The 15,732-nt window shown below is 48.0% G+C and overlaps 1 protein-coding gene across 6 annotated transcripts in view; it reads right to left on the minus strand.

Annotated features, from left to right (window-relative positions):
* LOC127584389 (pleckstrin homology domain-containing family A member 2-like) overlaps positions 1–15,732 on the minus strand; it is a 100,277-nt gene that overhangs the window by 38,409 nt on the left and 46,136 nt on the right. For all 6 annotated transcript variants that reach the window (XM_052041174.1, XM_052041169.1, XM_052041170.1 and 3 more), the window contains exons 3-5: positions 15,040–15,096; positions 8,221–8,269; positions 375–472 (exon numbers count right to left, since the gene is read on the minus strand). In XM_052041174.1, coding sequence (XP_051897134.1) covers positions 375–472; positions 8,221–8,269; positions 15,040–15,096 — 204 coding nt within the window. The remainder of the gene's footprint in view (positions 1–374; positions 473–8,220; positions 8,270–15,039; positions 15,097–15,732) is intronic.

Genomic DNA, 15,732 nt, shown 5'->3' on the forward strand with positions numbered 1-15,732 from the left:
GGACAGGTGGCAAGAAACCCGGGGAAGGGACACCACTGCCATTCGCACTCCGGGCAGATTTTACATTGGTTGAGGGGATGGGGTGGGATTGAGGGACCAGGAGGGAAGGCAGGAAAGTGGAGAGAAGGTACGGAATGGTCACAGTCCAACTGATCAGTGAGGTAGTCTCAAAGGGCAGAGTGGCCTTCTCCTGTCCCCTCCACTCTTTGGAGGGAGAGCTGCATACTGCTCTGGGCCTGTAGGTTGGGTCGGTGGGGGTGAAGGAACACTTCTCCCACTGGGGAGGGGTGCGCACCCTCGTTCCAGTGCAACCACACAGGGGCCAGCCAGGTGTGGGACCTCAACGTGGAAGGGAGGTTGGAAGTAACACGTACCGTAATCTTGCAGGACTTATTCAAGGCTTCCACCCAGTCGAGCAGATCCTTCCTGTCATTGGCCTGAAGGAAGTAGGGACGCTTGGCTGAGTTTATAACTGCAATCAAAGTAGAAATGGCTTTGTTAGACAAATTGGATCATAATCTGCTGAGAAAGCAGATGGCTGTGGTTTTCAAACCCATTTTGTGGGTTGCTGGAGGATCCAGGTTGTGCTCCATGCCAGCAACAAACAAGATGCTGGAGGAACTCAGCAGGTCAGGCAGCATCTATGGAAGGAGATGGACAGTCCACCTTTCAAGTCGAGACCCTTCATCTGAGTTCTTCCAGCATCTGCAATCTCTTGTTGTCTCCACGTGCTCTCTATTATACTGTACATCAGTTCCACCGGGGAGGCTTGGTTGGTTTAACAGAGCTGATTGGAGATCCGCTATCCTCTAAAGCATCCCAGAAGATTGAATGGAGCTGTCAACAGAGTCATCTCGTGGCATCTACTCAATACCCTGCTCACCAAGGCCCAGCTTGGGTCTCTCTCCAGACCCCATCACGGCCTTGGTCCCAGCAGCTGAATCCCAGAAGTGAGGTGACTTGATGTCACTTGACCAAAGTCAATGAGCACCAATGGTTAGAGTTAACCCTTGTACAAAGGAAGATGGTTGCAGCTGTTGGAGGTCAATTATCCCAGCCCCACGACATGACTCCGGGAATTATTCACGGCACTGTACAGTGGTGGTGCATTGGCGAAACTAGAATCCTGGACTAACAATCCAGAGATCCGAGTTCCAACTCACCAGGGCAAATATGGATCTTAAATTCCAGTTAATAATCTGAAATTTCATTATATATATATATATATTAAAAAAAAGAGGCATTTCGACAGACACTAGGCCTGGAGTAGGATTCTGTCCCAACGTGGGCAAGTGTAGATGGGCAATAAGGTTGGCATGAACGTGGTGGGTCAATGGGATACTACTCTGCCGTAAACCTCTATGACTCCAATCTTAATAACAATGGCCACAGAGTCCTGGGATGTTGTAAAAACCCCATCTGGTTCACTTATGCTCTTCAGGGGAGTTAATCTGTCACTCTTCCTTAGTCTGCCCTATATATGTGACTCCTGACCCACCAAAGTGGTTGACTCTTAAATAAACCAGACAGCAACTCTGTGGGTAATAAATGAAAAATGAAATAACAAAGTACAAAATATTTGTGTTTAAAAAAAAGACCTTCCTCCCACCATAAGGAAGTGTGAATGTTTGATGATAACCGCAAAATGTTGAATTCCACTCCCAACTCCTCAACAGATAAATCAACCCGTGGCTGCTTGCAGCAAAACCAAAACATTCAGGCATGCACTGGTAAGTGACAAGTAACGTTTGCACCCTAAGTGCCAGACAATGACCATCACCAGCAAGAGAAAGTCAAACCATCTACCCGGCCAACACCCCCAGTTGTTGAGACCGCAGTCCATTGGGCAGGCCACTTGCCTGACACCAGACCCCTGCAACAGGCACTCTGCTCCAGGCTCCGTCACGGCAAGGGACTGCCCGCGATCAGAGGAATCGATTCAGGGACATTCTCAAAACCTCCATGAAAAAGTGGAACACCTCACTGACTCCCCGGGCTAGTGACCGACCAAAAGAGAAGCAGCAGCATTCAGGATGGAGCAGAGAATCTCAAGCCCTTCACCACAACACAGTGCAAGGAGCATGTCATCTCCCAAATTACTCACCCCACCTGCCCCATCAAGCACCTCCTGCCCCACTTGGGTCAGATCTACACATCTCATGTTGGCCTCAGCATCCATTTCAGAACCAGTGTGGAATGAAGTCACCCTCAACCCCAAGGGATAGTCCAAGGAACCATCTCACAAGCATATCAAGAGCAGTGAGACTGGACCAGACTCAGGTGTTGCAAGAGAGGAGACGACCAAATTTTCATTGCTATGAGTGATGGAGATCTTGTGTTCAATAATCTTGATTTGGTACTCACAGAGAGAGAAATGAAGTGTTAGTAGCATGTGCTAAACACATAACAGTGTGCATGTGTTGCACTGATTTTAAACTCCATTGGTATCAACAGATCCAACTTTTGGAATCAGAATACCTCATGAGATGTGATGTCACACATCGAGTGCATGCAGCCGATGACGTGTTTCCAACCACAGCAGTAATCTGGGCCCACCTGACCTTCTGTCGGTCACACTGTCTGTACAGCCTCCCCTCACTCTGCTCCTGATGCCTGCCCTGAACCGCTCCTCCCCATCTATTCTTTAGATTAGTTTGCAATCCTCACAAGACCATGTATGAAATACGTCAAGGTACAATGGAACCCAACTTGCCTACCTCCGCCACCCACCAAATTTAACATAAAGAGACAAAAACACACAACTCCCAAGACGCCAGAAACTTGCAAACTGGGAGCACCTTAAAGGGACAGATTACACCCCCCTCCCATTACACTATACACACATTACATCATCCCCTCCAGTGGCAGGACACCACCCCTGGCACTGTGAGGACCGCTCACAGATTGGAATGCACGTCAGAGTCAAAGTTTATTGTCATATGCACAAGTACATGTGTAGAAAGGTGCAAGACATCACAGGCACATAGCAGCAGATACACAACATTCACAAGAAAAACAAACATAAATTATGCAAAATTATACAAGAAAGAACACAATTAGAACAAAAACAACAGTCCATTGCAGTGCAAAGTGGTCATAGTGTTGCTATACTGAGCTGACTGGGGGTGTGCAGGTCGGTTCAAGAACCGAATGGTTGAAGGGAAGTAGCTGTTCCTGTACCTGGTGGTGTGGGACTTCAGGCTTCTGTACCTCCTGCCCAATGGTAGCTGTGAGAAGATGGCACGGCCCAGATGGTGGGGATCTTTGATGATAGATGTTGCCTTCTTGAGGCAGCCCCTCCTGTAGATACTACCGATGGTGGGGAGGGATGTACCTGTGATGTATTGGGCAGAGCCCACTACTCCCTGCAGCTTCTTATGTTCCTGTGCATTCAAATTGCCATCCCAGACCATGATGCAACCAGTCAGAATACTTTCAACAGTACATCTATAGAAGTTTGTTAGCGTGTTGGGTGACACACCGAATCTCCTTAACTGCTTCCTGCACACATCGTTTCCAGTCTCTGGGAGCATTCTTTCCGCACAGGAGTGACACCCAGCCAGCCTGCAACTCTGACATAGTCAGGGCTGTGTAAAAAGCACACAGCCTGCCGCGCTGTGGATCTTAAACCAAGCATTGAGAAGGGGTTGGGTTGACGAGGGGAGTCTGCGAGCCAGTGGCAGAGATGTGTTTAACTTGGCAGACAGTTGAGGAAGCGGGGCTTGTGGCCACCCTGTTGGATTGACACAAGGCACCCTGTCCAGAAGATGGTGGTACACCACACACATCAGGACAGACGGCAGGGTCTGCCCACCTTACAGCTGCTCCAAGACCCAGAAGCAGGTGACAGAGAACCCATCCTGACCTTTGAAACTCAGCGTAACCATAGCAAAAGGATGTCACAAGTAAGTGCAACGTTCTGAACTTCCCTTTTCTTGATCAGGAGGGGATATTGGCTCATATTTGATACCTGTGTTGCACTCGAGCTGAAAGGTCACAGAACACAAACTGGTGGAGACAGCTGGGTTGGCTTTGACAACCTGCCAACGTATTCGTTCACCCTTTGCTGTTTCTGTGGTTGCTTCTTAACGCCTACGTTGTCTGCACACCATTTCAGTTACTGGTGTTACTTGAAATGCTAGACCTCAGTAACACAATAGTAAAAATGTTGATCCAACAGTCAGAGAAATTTATAGCACAACAGGCCTTTCAGTCCATTGTGTCCATGCTGGTTAATAATACACTTCATGTTAATCCCCCAGCACCAGCACTCTCCCCACCACTGCCCACTTTGGGGCATCAGGAAGTGAGTCACTTGCCACTGGATACCCAGCGTCTGACCTGCTCTTGAAGCCATGGCATTTGCGTGGCTGGTCCAGCTGAGTTACTGATCAATGGTGACCCTCGGGTGTTGGTGGTGATGCAAGGGGCACGAGTGGTTTCTTTGATCCCCTCCATCAACCTCATCTCTACCTCTTCTCGTGTTTCCTTCCATCTCCACCAATCCTGCCAGTCCTCTCTAGCCTACTGTCCACCCACCTTGTGTCAAAGATTCGGCCACACCTGCTCAGGTATCAGGGTCATAGAGCGAATCAGCACGGAAACAGGCCTTTCGGTCCAACTGGTCCGTGCCAACCAAGATGCCCATCCAAGCTAGTCCCAGTTGCCACATTTGGTCCATATCCCTCTGAACCTTTCCTATCCACATACCAGCCCAAATGTCTTTTAAACGTTGTCAATGTACCTGCCTCAGCCACTTCCCAGGACCACTTTTAGGCCCAGGATTAAGGGCCAACTCTCTTTCCCAACCACCAAACAACATTCTCCAGCACCATGAGGCAACCTTACCCTTCTTTCTACACACAGTCATGCCGAAGTCCTGCTTTACCTGCGTTGTTGTTCTGCCATATTAGCGGGAAGGTGCTTGAAACCGATTTCTCTGGGAGATGACAAGCCTCCTGCCCCCCAACGAGATACCCCATGTGATTTTTAAGCTCTTCCTTGTGACAACGTACTGCAGTTCCACGTACAGAGCAGGGCAACACGGGAGAGGTCGGGGAACCCTGTACCCCAGCTGTGCGTGGCTCACTCCATTACCCCAGCTGTGCGTGGGTTATATTCTGTTATGCCAGTCGTGTCCAAGAAGTATTCTTACTTATTTTTATTTATACTGTTACAGGACGTGGGCCTGGGACGACACAGAGCAGGGGTTTGTGGGCAGGCACAGTAGTGTAGCGGTTAGCGTACCGCTTTACTGCACCAGCGACCCGGGTTCAATTCCGGCCACTGTCTGTAAGGAGTTTGTACGTTCTCCCTGTGTCTGGGTGGATTTTCTCCGGGTGCTCCGGTTTCCTCCCACATTCCAAAGACGTACGGGTTAGGAAGCTGTGGACATGCTACGTTGGCGCCGGAAGCGTGGCGACACTTGCGGGCTGCCCCCAGAACACTACGCAAAAAGATGCATTTCACTGTGGGTATCAATGTACATGTCACTAATAAAGATATCTTATCTTATCTGTGTGTGTACCCCACCAGACCAGGGACGACACGGAGCAGGGGTATGTGTGTACACCACCAGCCCCGATCCACCACTCAGTGAGATCACAGCCGATCCAATCTCGACCTCAGCGTCACCTGATCCCCACAGCCTCCCACTTCCTCACAGCTGAACATCTGTCACTCGCGAATACATTCAAATTACTCCTCTTCCCTCATCTGGAGAATTCCAGAGATCTGCGACCTTCTGAGGAATTCTCCCTCATGTTAAATGATTGACTGTCATTCTAAAACGCTGTCCCTCATTCTAGACCGGCCCACAAGGCAGACATCCTCTCCCCCATGGACCAGTCGAGCCCCTCACAATCTTACATTCCAATAAAATCACTTCTCATTCTTCTAAACCAATCCAGTGGGCCCAATCTGTCCAACCTTTCCTTATAAGACAACACCTTCATCCCAGGAGTCAACTCCATGAACACCATCCTTCGTCAGTCCCACACCATATAAACAATACTCTGCTTTTCCATTATAGGTATAGACAGATACAGCATGGGAACAGGCCCTTCGGACCATCAACCACACATTGACAGCAATCCTACATTAATCCCATTTTATTCTCCCAACATTCCCATCAACTCCTGCAGATCCTACCCCTCGCCTACATATCTGGGGCAATTTACAGTAGCTGATTAACCTACAAACCTGCACTTCTTTGGGATGTTGTTGGGGGGGGAGCGGGGTGGGGGAGAGCTGAAGCACCAGGGGGAGATCCACAGAGTCACAGGGAGAACGTGCAAACTCCACACAGACAGCACCCAATGTCAGGATCAAACTTGGGTCCCTGGAGTTCTTTCAGCTGTACCATGATGCCACCCTAATTGCCCCCAAACTCACTGGCTCGTCAGACCATCACAGAGATGTTACTGTGGGTTTAAAAATCACATCTAGCCCACATTGGGAAAAGATGGTAAATGTCCTCAGTTAACCAGATGGTTTTCCAACAATCCAGTGGTTTTGTGGTCATAGTTACTGATACTAGCTTTTCATTCCAGATTTATTCAATTACTTGAACTAGAATTCAGCAGTGCCCATGATAGGATTCGAACTCGTGTCTCGTGATTAATTTGCCAGGCCTCCGGATTCGGGTCCAACAACTCCAATTAAGAAACAGGCCATTTGTCTGTTTTATCTTTAGCCAATTTGATTCTCCTCCAGCTGGAGAATGTAAAATTTAGATGTTGGTTTTCCAGATCCTCTCACTTATTTACATTTACAGCATTCCATTGGGAGCGACATTTCTGAAATAAAAATTGGGCACTCACAAAAAGCCAGTATTCATGAAAATATTGCTGAAGTTGGGAATCCAACAGCAACACAGCCCTGTTAAGTGGGATAAGTGGTTGGGAAAAATTTAGCACAGACCTCAACCCACAGTGTGTCTGAAAGAGTTAAAAGCTCCAGAATTTGTCTGAAACCCAACAGATCTTTGAGATGTGATACACAGCAGATCTGCGCATTTGCTTTCTGGATGGATATACGTTTGTCATCATGTTATAAGTATTTAGAATTACTTGCAAATATTGGACATCAAAGACCAAGAACCAGCGAATTCAGACACCTGAAATGACACCTTTGTGGATCTGGAATCAAATGCTGAGTGGGCTAAATGAAGATGGTAATTTCCTTCCAGAACAGGGAGCAAGGGTGTGGCACAGAGGCAGGAGAGGGGGTCAGGCAGAGGGGGAGGGAGATGGCTTTTCAGAAACAGTTTCATGGTCACCATTCATAGTTCTAGATTTATTGAATGAACAGAATTGAAACTCTCCTGAAGCTGGGTGGAACTTGAAACGAATCACCATTATTAGCTGGGATCCCTGGATTAACGTTGCCTGGGATGGAATCTTTCAGATATGAGATTAGATAAACTGGGTTTGTTTGCCTTGGAGCTGAGGAGGCTGAGGGCTGACCTGACAGAGATGTACAGGATGGTGAGAGCCACAGATAGGTAGATAGCAAGAAACTTTTTCCCTGTAGTACAGGTGTCTAAAACCAGAGAGCAGAGGGTAAAGGTGAGGAATAGGAGTTTAGGGGGAATTGGAGGAAGGGTTTTTTTTCACCTAGAGGGTGGTTGGAACCTGGAACACACTGCCCGAGGGGGTGGTGGAGAGAAAGACTCACGTTTAAGCATCTGGACAAGTACTTGAATCAGCAAGGCAAAGAAGGTTACTGGGTCAAGTGCTGGAAAATGGGATTGGTATAAATCAGAACTTGATGGTACAGCACAGGAACAGGCCCTTCGGCCCACGATGTCTGTGCCGAACACGATGCCAAGTTAAAATAAATCTCTTCTGTCTGCACATGATAGATTCCCTGCATATTCTTGCGTCTAAAAGCCTCTTAGACACCACTATTGTATCTGCTCCACTGTTGCCCCTGGCAGCCCATTCCAGGCACCCACCACTCTGTGTGTGAAAAAAACTTGCCCCGCACATCCCCCTTAAACTTTCCCCCTCTCATCTTAAATGTATTCCTCCCAGTATGGTTGGCATAGACATGGTGGGCCAAAGGACTTGCTTCTGAGCTGTATGGATCTGAAGGAGTTAAGCCATCAAGATTGTATCTACTATGCACTAACAGCCAGTTATACTGGAACACAATGCTTCAGAGACCCCAAGGGTGAGTGTTAGCATTTAATTATCTATATTAAATTTAAGCACTTACCAAAGCAAAATTCAACTTTTGGTTTCTGCTTTGCTGTAGCTTCACTGACCTGAAAACCAAGTAGAAGTTGTATTAGGAAATGTTTACACTGGGAGCTGGTTGTTCAAAAGTACACTCTGGATTTACCCAGGAGACTAAGGCTTGGAGCCCCTTCCATAAAAAACTGAAAATATTGGAAACACTCAGCGGGTCGGGCAGCTTCTGTGAAGAATTTTCATCCTGAGGCATTAACTTTGGTTCTCCTTCCACAGCACTATGTTTCAGATTTTCAACAGCTGCAGTTCTTCTGATTTTCATTTTCTGAGTCCCTTTTAAAATTTGCCGTGGGGATGACAAGTTAGACATCAAGTGGAGGTTTCTAGAACAAGGGGGCATGATCTCAGACTAAAGGATCATGCATTTAAGACAGAAATGAGGAGGAATTCCTTCTCCCACAGGGCTGTGAACCTTCGGACTTCTCCATCCGAGAAATTGTGGAGGCAACCATGAGGTATTCGCAAGACAGAGAGACAGATTTTTGGTCTATAGTGGGGTCAAGGGTTATGGGGATGATGGAACAGGGAGCGAGAAGAGATCAGCCGTGGCCTTACTGAATGGAGGGTCTGGTGAGGATGTGTGGCCGACTCCTGTTCCCATTTCTTGTGTCCTCATAAACAGGGTCTGAAGGATTTCACCATTAGACCATAAGATATAGGAGCAGAATTAGGCCATTCAGCCCATCGAGTCTGCTCTGCCATTCAATCATGGCTGATTATTTTTCAACCCCATTCTCCTACCTTCTCCCCGTAACCCCCTTACCAATCAAGAACCTATCAATCTCTGCCTTAAACACACCCAATGACTTGGCCTCCACAGCCCTCGGTGGCAACGAATTCCACAGATACACCACCCTGAAGAAATTCCTCCTCATCTCAGTTCTAAAGGTATGTCCCTTTATTCTGAGGCTGTGCCCTCCGATCCTAGACTCTCCCACTGATGGAAACATCCTCTCCAGGCCTTTCAGTATCCAGTAGGTTTCAATGAGATCCCTCCCTCATCCTTCTGAACTCCATCGAGAATAGGCCCAGAGACATCAAAGTCCTCATAAGACACTCGGGTTCAATCCTGACCACGGGTGCTGTCTGTGTGGAGTTTGCAGGTTCTGTGTATGTGTGTTTCCCCAGAGTTTCCTCCCACATCTCAGAGACGTGCAGGTCGGTAGGTTAATTGGTTGCTGTAAATTGACCCCTAGTGTAGAAGAGTGGTAGGAGAATTGGAGGTGTGGGGGTAGGTGGGGAGGAGTTCATGTGCAATGAGAGAGAATAGGTTACAGAGAAATGAGAGTGAATGGCTTTGATGGGATCAACATAGACTCAATGGGCCAAATGGCCTCCTTGTGTGTCATAAGTAGTAAGCAAGCGGATCTGACAACGCACTGGGCACACTTCAAATCCAGCCCAAAATAAGCCAAGCCATGTCCTCACCCATTCTGAGACAAGTCCACAGCACGCTGACCCTGCCCACATCCCTGTGACCGCAGGCTGCTCTCCGTGCTTCGACTCAGCCTTCGAGAGACAGGATACGCCCAAACTCATTGACTAACGCGACTTGGAAGTGCATTCACGTTCAGACTGATGAAATCTTCCTCTTGTGAAATGGGCCCAGGTTTGCAGCTGTGGGCCAAGTTCAGCCACAGGTGACATCAGAGTGTCACAGCCCCTACCAGCCCTCTGCCCTTGGGTGTGCGATGTGAGAACTCCCCCACCTTGGCCAGAGGGGAGCAACAGCAGGGGAAACACTATCACTGCTACTCACACACACCCTTCCCAACAATGCAGAGGCCAGGAACTGAGCACCATGGAGAGTTTAAGCATCGAGAATGCATTTGCAGCATAGACAGGTTGCAAGTCATTATGTTAATTCTAAATGCAATCCCCAGAGTATAGGACTGTTGGAAATGGCAGTTGCCTTCTCACTGAAGCTCCTCATCTCAGAGGTCCCCTAAACTTACCAGTTTGTTTATCAGTGTGCAACTGCTGCTCAGGAATAATGGAAGGTTGGATGCCACTTGAAGGAGGCCATTCAGCCCATCAGTCTCTCACTGCCTCTGAAGGAACTGTCCAATTTGGCGCATGCCTCAGTACTTTCCTAATCCAACTGCATTCCACCAGTTTTTTCGGCGGAATGGTCCATAAATTCCTTTTGCCTGGATTGGAGAGCATGTCTTATGAGGATAGGTTGAGTGAGCTAGGGCTTTTCTCTTTGGGGGAGGATGAGAGATGACTTGATAGAGGTGTGCAAGCTGATAAGAGGCATAGATCGAGTGGACAGTCAGAGACTTTTTCCCAGGGCGACAATGGCTAACATGAGGGGATATGATTTTAAGGTGATTGGAGGAAGGTATAAGGGGGATGTCAGGGGTAAGTTTTTTTCTCCCCCACACAGGGAGTGGTGGGTGCTTGGAACGCACTGCCGGCAGAGGTTGTGGGGGCGGATACATTAGGGACATTCAACAGACTCTTCGAAAGACACATGAATGATAGAGAGATGGGGGGCTATGTGGGAGGGAAGGGTTAGATAGGTCTTAGAGCAGGATAAAATGTCGGCACAACATTGTGGGCCGAAGGGCTTGTACTGTGCTGTAGTGTTCTATGATCTATAAATCAACCACCAGAACAGTCCATAAATTAACCACCCACTTTTGTGACAACATTTCTCATTTCCTTTCTCACTTGGACATGGTCCAGAGGAAACCATTTTTCTCTACTTGCTCCTGATAATTTTGGACACCTTTATTAGGTCTGCTCTGCTCCAATCTCAATCCCAGTTTCTCCAACCTCTCTGTTGGATTACTGCGCCTCCTCTCTCTAACATCCCAGTAGATCACCTCTGTACTCTCTCCAGGGCCCCGCTAATGGGCATCGTCAGAGGCCAAGCATGTAAACTATGCAGAAGTTGGAACAGGCTAGAGAACATGTGCCTCCCTCCCCTCCCACCAGACCAAGGGAGTTGAGAGTCTGTGGAAAATGCGCCATGTGCACCAACTCCCAGCCTGCCTTCTAACGGGAACTGTATGTTGGCTAGGGTTGCAATTGTACCACACAAAAGATAAAGTTGTGCGAATGTACGTGGCCTCCTGGACTGATTCCGATTGCCTGAGAGGACCACACAGCAATCTTCCAGTTTTGTTGCTCCCTTCCTGCCCCTGGTCTATTGCCTGCGAGTTGACTCCCTTGGCTGCAGGGAGTGTGGAGCACACCGGAAAGCAGCAGAGAGCGATGTGGCTTTCACATGTATCATTCCCTGACCAATCCGTAGAATACAGCCAGCACATAGGGCCTCTCAGAGAAGGTTGTTCTCAGACACAGTATTCAGCCAACTTCCTGCTTCTCAAAACAGAGTTAAGGGGAGACAAAAGTTTCCTTCGACCAAGCCACTCAACTCACTCTTGTATTAAACAGGAACAAACTGTTGGGTGTTCTCAATCTAGCTTTCTCTTTCTTAGGACATAGAAGTGTCATTTCTTGCTCATTCCTAACTGCCTTGTTGAACCACAGCAGTGCATGTTGGAAAAAGAGTGCCAGGATGTATTCCCAGTGGTGCCGAAGGACTGGCGATAGTTTTCCAAGTCAGGATACTGAGCGGCTTGGAGGGGAGCCCTGCACCCGCTGCCATTGGTGGAGATGGTGGCTTTGGGAGATGCTGTCAGAGTAGCCTGGGTGAGTAACTGCGGCCACGACGTGCCAGTGGTCAAGGGAGCGAATGCTTAGGGTGGTGGACGAGGTGTCAGTCAATCTGGATGACATCAAACTTCTTGGGTCTTCGGCAAGTGGAGAGTAATTTCTCTCGCTTTTGACTCGGACCTTGTAGATGGTGGAAAGACCTCGGTGTATTTGGAGTTGAGCAGTGTGGCAGGATACCCCACCTCTCACCGGCCCCTGTAGCCACAGTCTATGTAGTTAATCTAGTTAAGTTTCTGGTCAAGAGTAACTGCAAGAGTGATGATATTGGACAACACTGAATGTTAAGAGGAGTTGGTTAGCCTCTCTCTTGTTGGAGATGGACATTGTTTGGCATTTGTGGCACCTATGCAGTCTCTTTCCCAGTTTTAGGACCAGGCTACAGGTTTCCCTTCCCACACCACAAGTGCCATCCCAATGGATAAACGTGTCTTTATTGTCTCAAGCATGTGTTAAAGTAGCACAGGTTAACAATCATCTCCGAGACCTAATCAGTCACTTGTTGGTGAATACCTAGCATGCCCAGTGTTCCTTCACCTTCAGAGAGATAAGATGCCTCAACAATGTCTTACCATGAGATAACATTTATTTGATTGTACAACTTAACCCTGAAAAGTTAATTGGAATGGTATCACAAAACTTCCAAATTGGCTAAAACAGCATTTTCAATGGAGAATGCATCAATTCATTCCATTGCCACTTTCTACACTTAAACTATTGTAGTAACTTGTTGAAAACCACGATGTAGTACAGAATTGATCTTCACATTCACTGAAAAAACAATAAGATGCTGGAGGAACTCAGCAGGCCAGGCAGCATCCGTGGAGAAAAGCAGGCGGTCAACGTTTCAGGTCAGGACCCTTCTTCAGGACTGAAGATAGGAAAAGGGGAAGCCCGATATATAGGAGGGAAAAGCGGAGCAGTGATAGGCGAACAAAAGAGGGGAGGCGGGGTGAGCACAGGGTGGTGACAGGTAGATGCAGGGAAGAGATGGTGATGGGCAGGTGCGGGGGAGGAGGGGAGAGCAGATCCACCGGGGGATGGGTCAAAGGTGTGGAGGGAGGCGGCCCATGGGGGGAGGGGAGGGGAGGAAAAAAGGTGAGGAGAGAAAAAAAAATAAGAGGCAGGCTAGGAAAGAAAAGAAGAAGCAAGCTGGGGTGAGGGTGGGGGGATTGGTTTACTTAAAAAGTGGGAGAATTCGACGTTCATCCCATTAGGCTGCAAGGTCTCAAGGCAGGAAATGAGTTCCTCCATATCAGTCCTCAGTCTCCTCCACTGCTGAACTGGAGGAACAACACCTCAGTTTCCATCTTGGGATCTTACCGTCTAACAGGATAAACATCGAATTCTCCTACTTTTGAGTAAACCAACACCACCCCCCACCTTGCCTCTTCTTTCCTTCCCTTTCCAAGTCTCTTCTCCTCACCATTTTTCTTTTTTTCCCCCTCTCTCTCCCCCCTTTTCCTCTCCTCCCCTCCCCCCCATACCTTTGACCCATCCGCCGGTGGATCTGCTCTCCCCTCCTCCCCCACACCTGCCCATCACTATCTCTTCCCTGCATCCACCTATCACCACCCTGTGCCCACCCCCCTCCCCTCTTTTGTCCACCTATCACTGCTCTGTTTCTCCCCCCCCCCCTATATATCGGGCTTCCCCTTTTCCTATCTTCAGTCCTGAAGAAGGGTCCTGACCCAAAATGTTGACCGCCTGCTTTTCTCCAGGGATGCTGCCTGGCCTGCTGAGTTCCTCCAGCATCTTGCTGTTTTTTCACCTAGATTCCAGCATCTGCGGTCCTTTTTTTCACATCAGTTGAAGCAGTTTACAGTCTGTCACTGTGCAGTGGGTAGAAGTCACTCCATACTTTGTCAATGACCTTTGCACAAAAAGTACCTGGGCCACAACTTTCCACACTAGACTGCGGAACAGCAAGTAAACCACTGACCTTGTGGGAAGTCCCAAGACAAGCAGGTTGCTTCTTTTGAAGGTCAAGTGCATTTTATAAGGAGGATGTAACCCTTCAGCTTGGGATTCAGTCAGTACCAAGGCCAGTGAGAGTCCTGTGATGGTGACTCAACCTTCCACCCTTCTTTGTGGAGACTCTCTAATTGTTTCACACTCGAGTCACAAGCTGTCTACATCTGGCAGCCAAATCACAGCTGGCATAGCACTAAAGCAATTACATCTGGTCTGCCAAGCAGTGCACATCAGAACTCCTTTTATAATGGTTGTATTAGCACACAATCTATCTTTATCTTCATCACTATCACCTGTCTTAATGCAGTCATCTTCCACTCCTTGCTGAATATTGTCCAATTTGTGCTCCTTGGGACGTTTCACAAAGTTTAAGGCATTATATTCCATATTTCTCACCACACGATGTGGCCACTTGGGCCTTCCAGTCTCTGCTGGCTCTCAGCGCAGTCCCAACAATGCAATTCCCCCACTTATTTCCCTGTAACCTCTTTAGCCGCACATGTCCATCAAACTCCCTCCAAACCCACCCCCCCCCCCCACCAATTCTCCTACCACCTGCCAACATTGGGGAAAAGTTATAGCCACCAATTGACCCATCAGCAGTGGATGTGGGAGGAGATTGGAGCACCTGGGGTAAAACCCATGTGGTGAGAGAGAGAACGTGCAGACTCCACACACAGACAGCGCCAGAAGTCAGGATTGAACCGAGGTCTTTACAGCTGTGAGGCAGCAGTACTAACTACTGCGCCACTCTTCTTTGCAGGCAGAACCATCTCTGCCTGAAGTCGCAAAGAGACCCAGCTTCCATCTTTCATTACAAAACCACGGACAGCTATGTGGCCAATCTGAGATTTCACCCTCTCCTCAACTCCGATGTCTGATCAGGGAAACAGCCGAAATAATTGTTCTACCCCATTTAGATTTCCCTCTCTGAGAAAGCAGGTAATTAATTGTAGTTGCATGCTGCATGCAATATGGTAGACTTTTGGACATTGAGGGAATCGATAGATATGCGGTTCGTGCAGGAAACGGCCACTGAGGTAAAAGAACAGCACAGAAAGCTTGAGGGGCTGAATGGCCTAATCCTGCTTCTATACTTCTGATGTAAACTAGGTCAATTAAATACCTTGGAGATGTAGGGTAACTGCAGACTGCCGACATACTTAGCTCCAGGGGGCAGATTCTGAAAGAAAGCAAAGCAAAATGAATATTATTAGCCAGTTATTTTTGTGGGATTACTTGTTGAATCCTTAAGCAACTCGAGGCAGAACCAAGGTAAGAGACTTCACTCCCATGACCCAGGCAAGGCGAAGCTGACATGTGTGCTGACACACAACACTCCATCCCTCTCCAGGTTTCCTTCTCTACAAGACCTGGTGCAATTCTCAGCATCCAATGCAGCAGTCACACATGCAGCAAGCTGTGCAGGTGTGAGAGCCAGATGCAATATGGTATCACCATTCAAATGCAGTTATGTTACTGGACTGTAATCCAGAGGTTTGGACTAACAACCGGGAGACCAGAGTTCAAATCCCAACCAAGGTAGCTGTGGGATTTAAATTCAGTTTATAAACAAAAATAATCATTATTAATGATCGGCAACATTACTGTCTTGTTGGAGAAACCCATCTCATTCAGTGATGCCCTTTAGGGGAGGAAACTTGCTGTTCTTACCCAGTCTGGCCTATATGTGACTCCAGACCCACCAATGTAGTTGACTCTTAACTGTCCTCTGAAATGTCCAACAAGGGCAATAAATGCTGTCCTTGCCAACAATGTAGGGATTGTTTTTTTTTCCCCCAAGTTCAATATATGGTTA

Source organism: Pristis pectinata, chromosome 29 (genome assembly GCF_009764475.1).
Source record: "Pristis pectinata isolate sPriPec2 chromosome 29, sPriPec2.1.pri, whole genome shotgun sequence".
NCBI lineage: Eukaryota > Metazoa > Chordata > Chondrichthyes > Rhinopristiformes > Pristidae > Pristis > Pristis pectinata.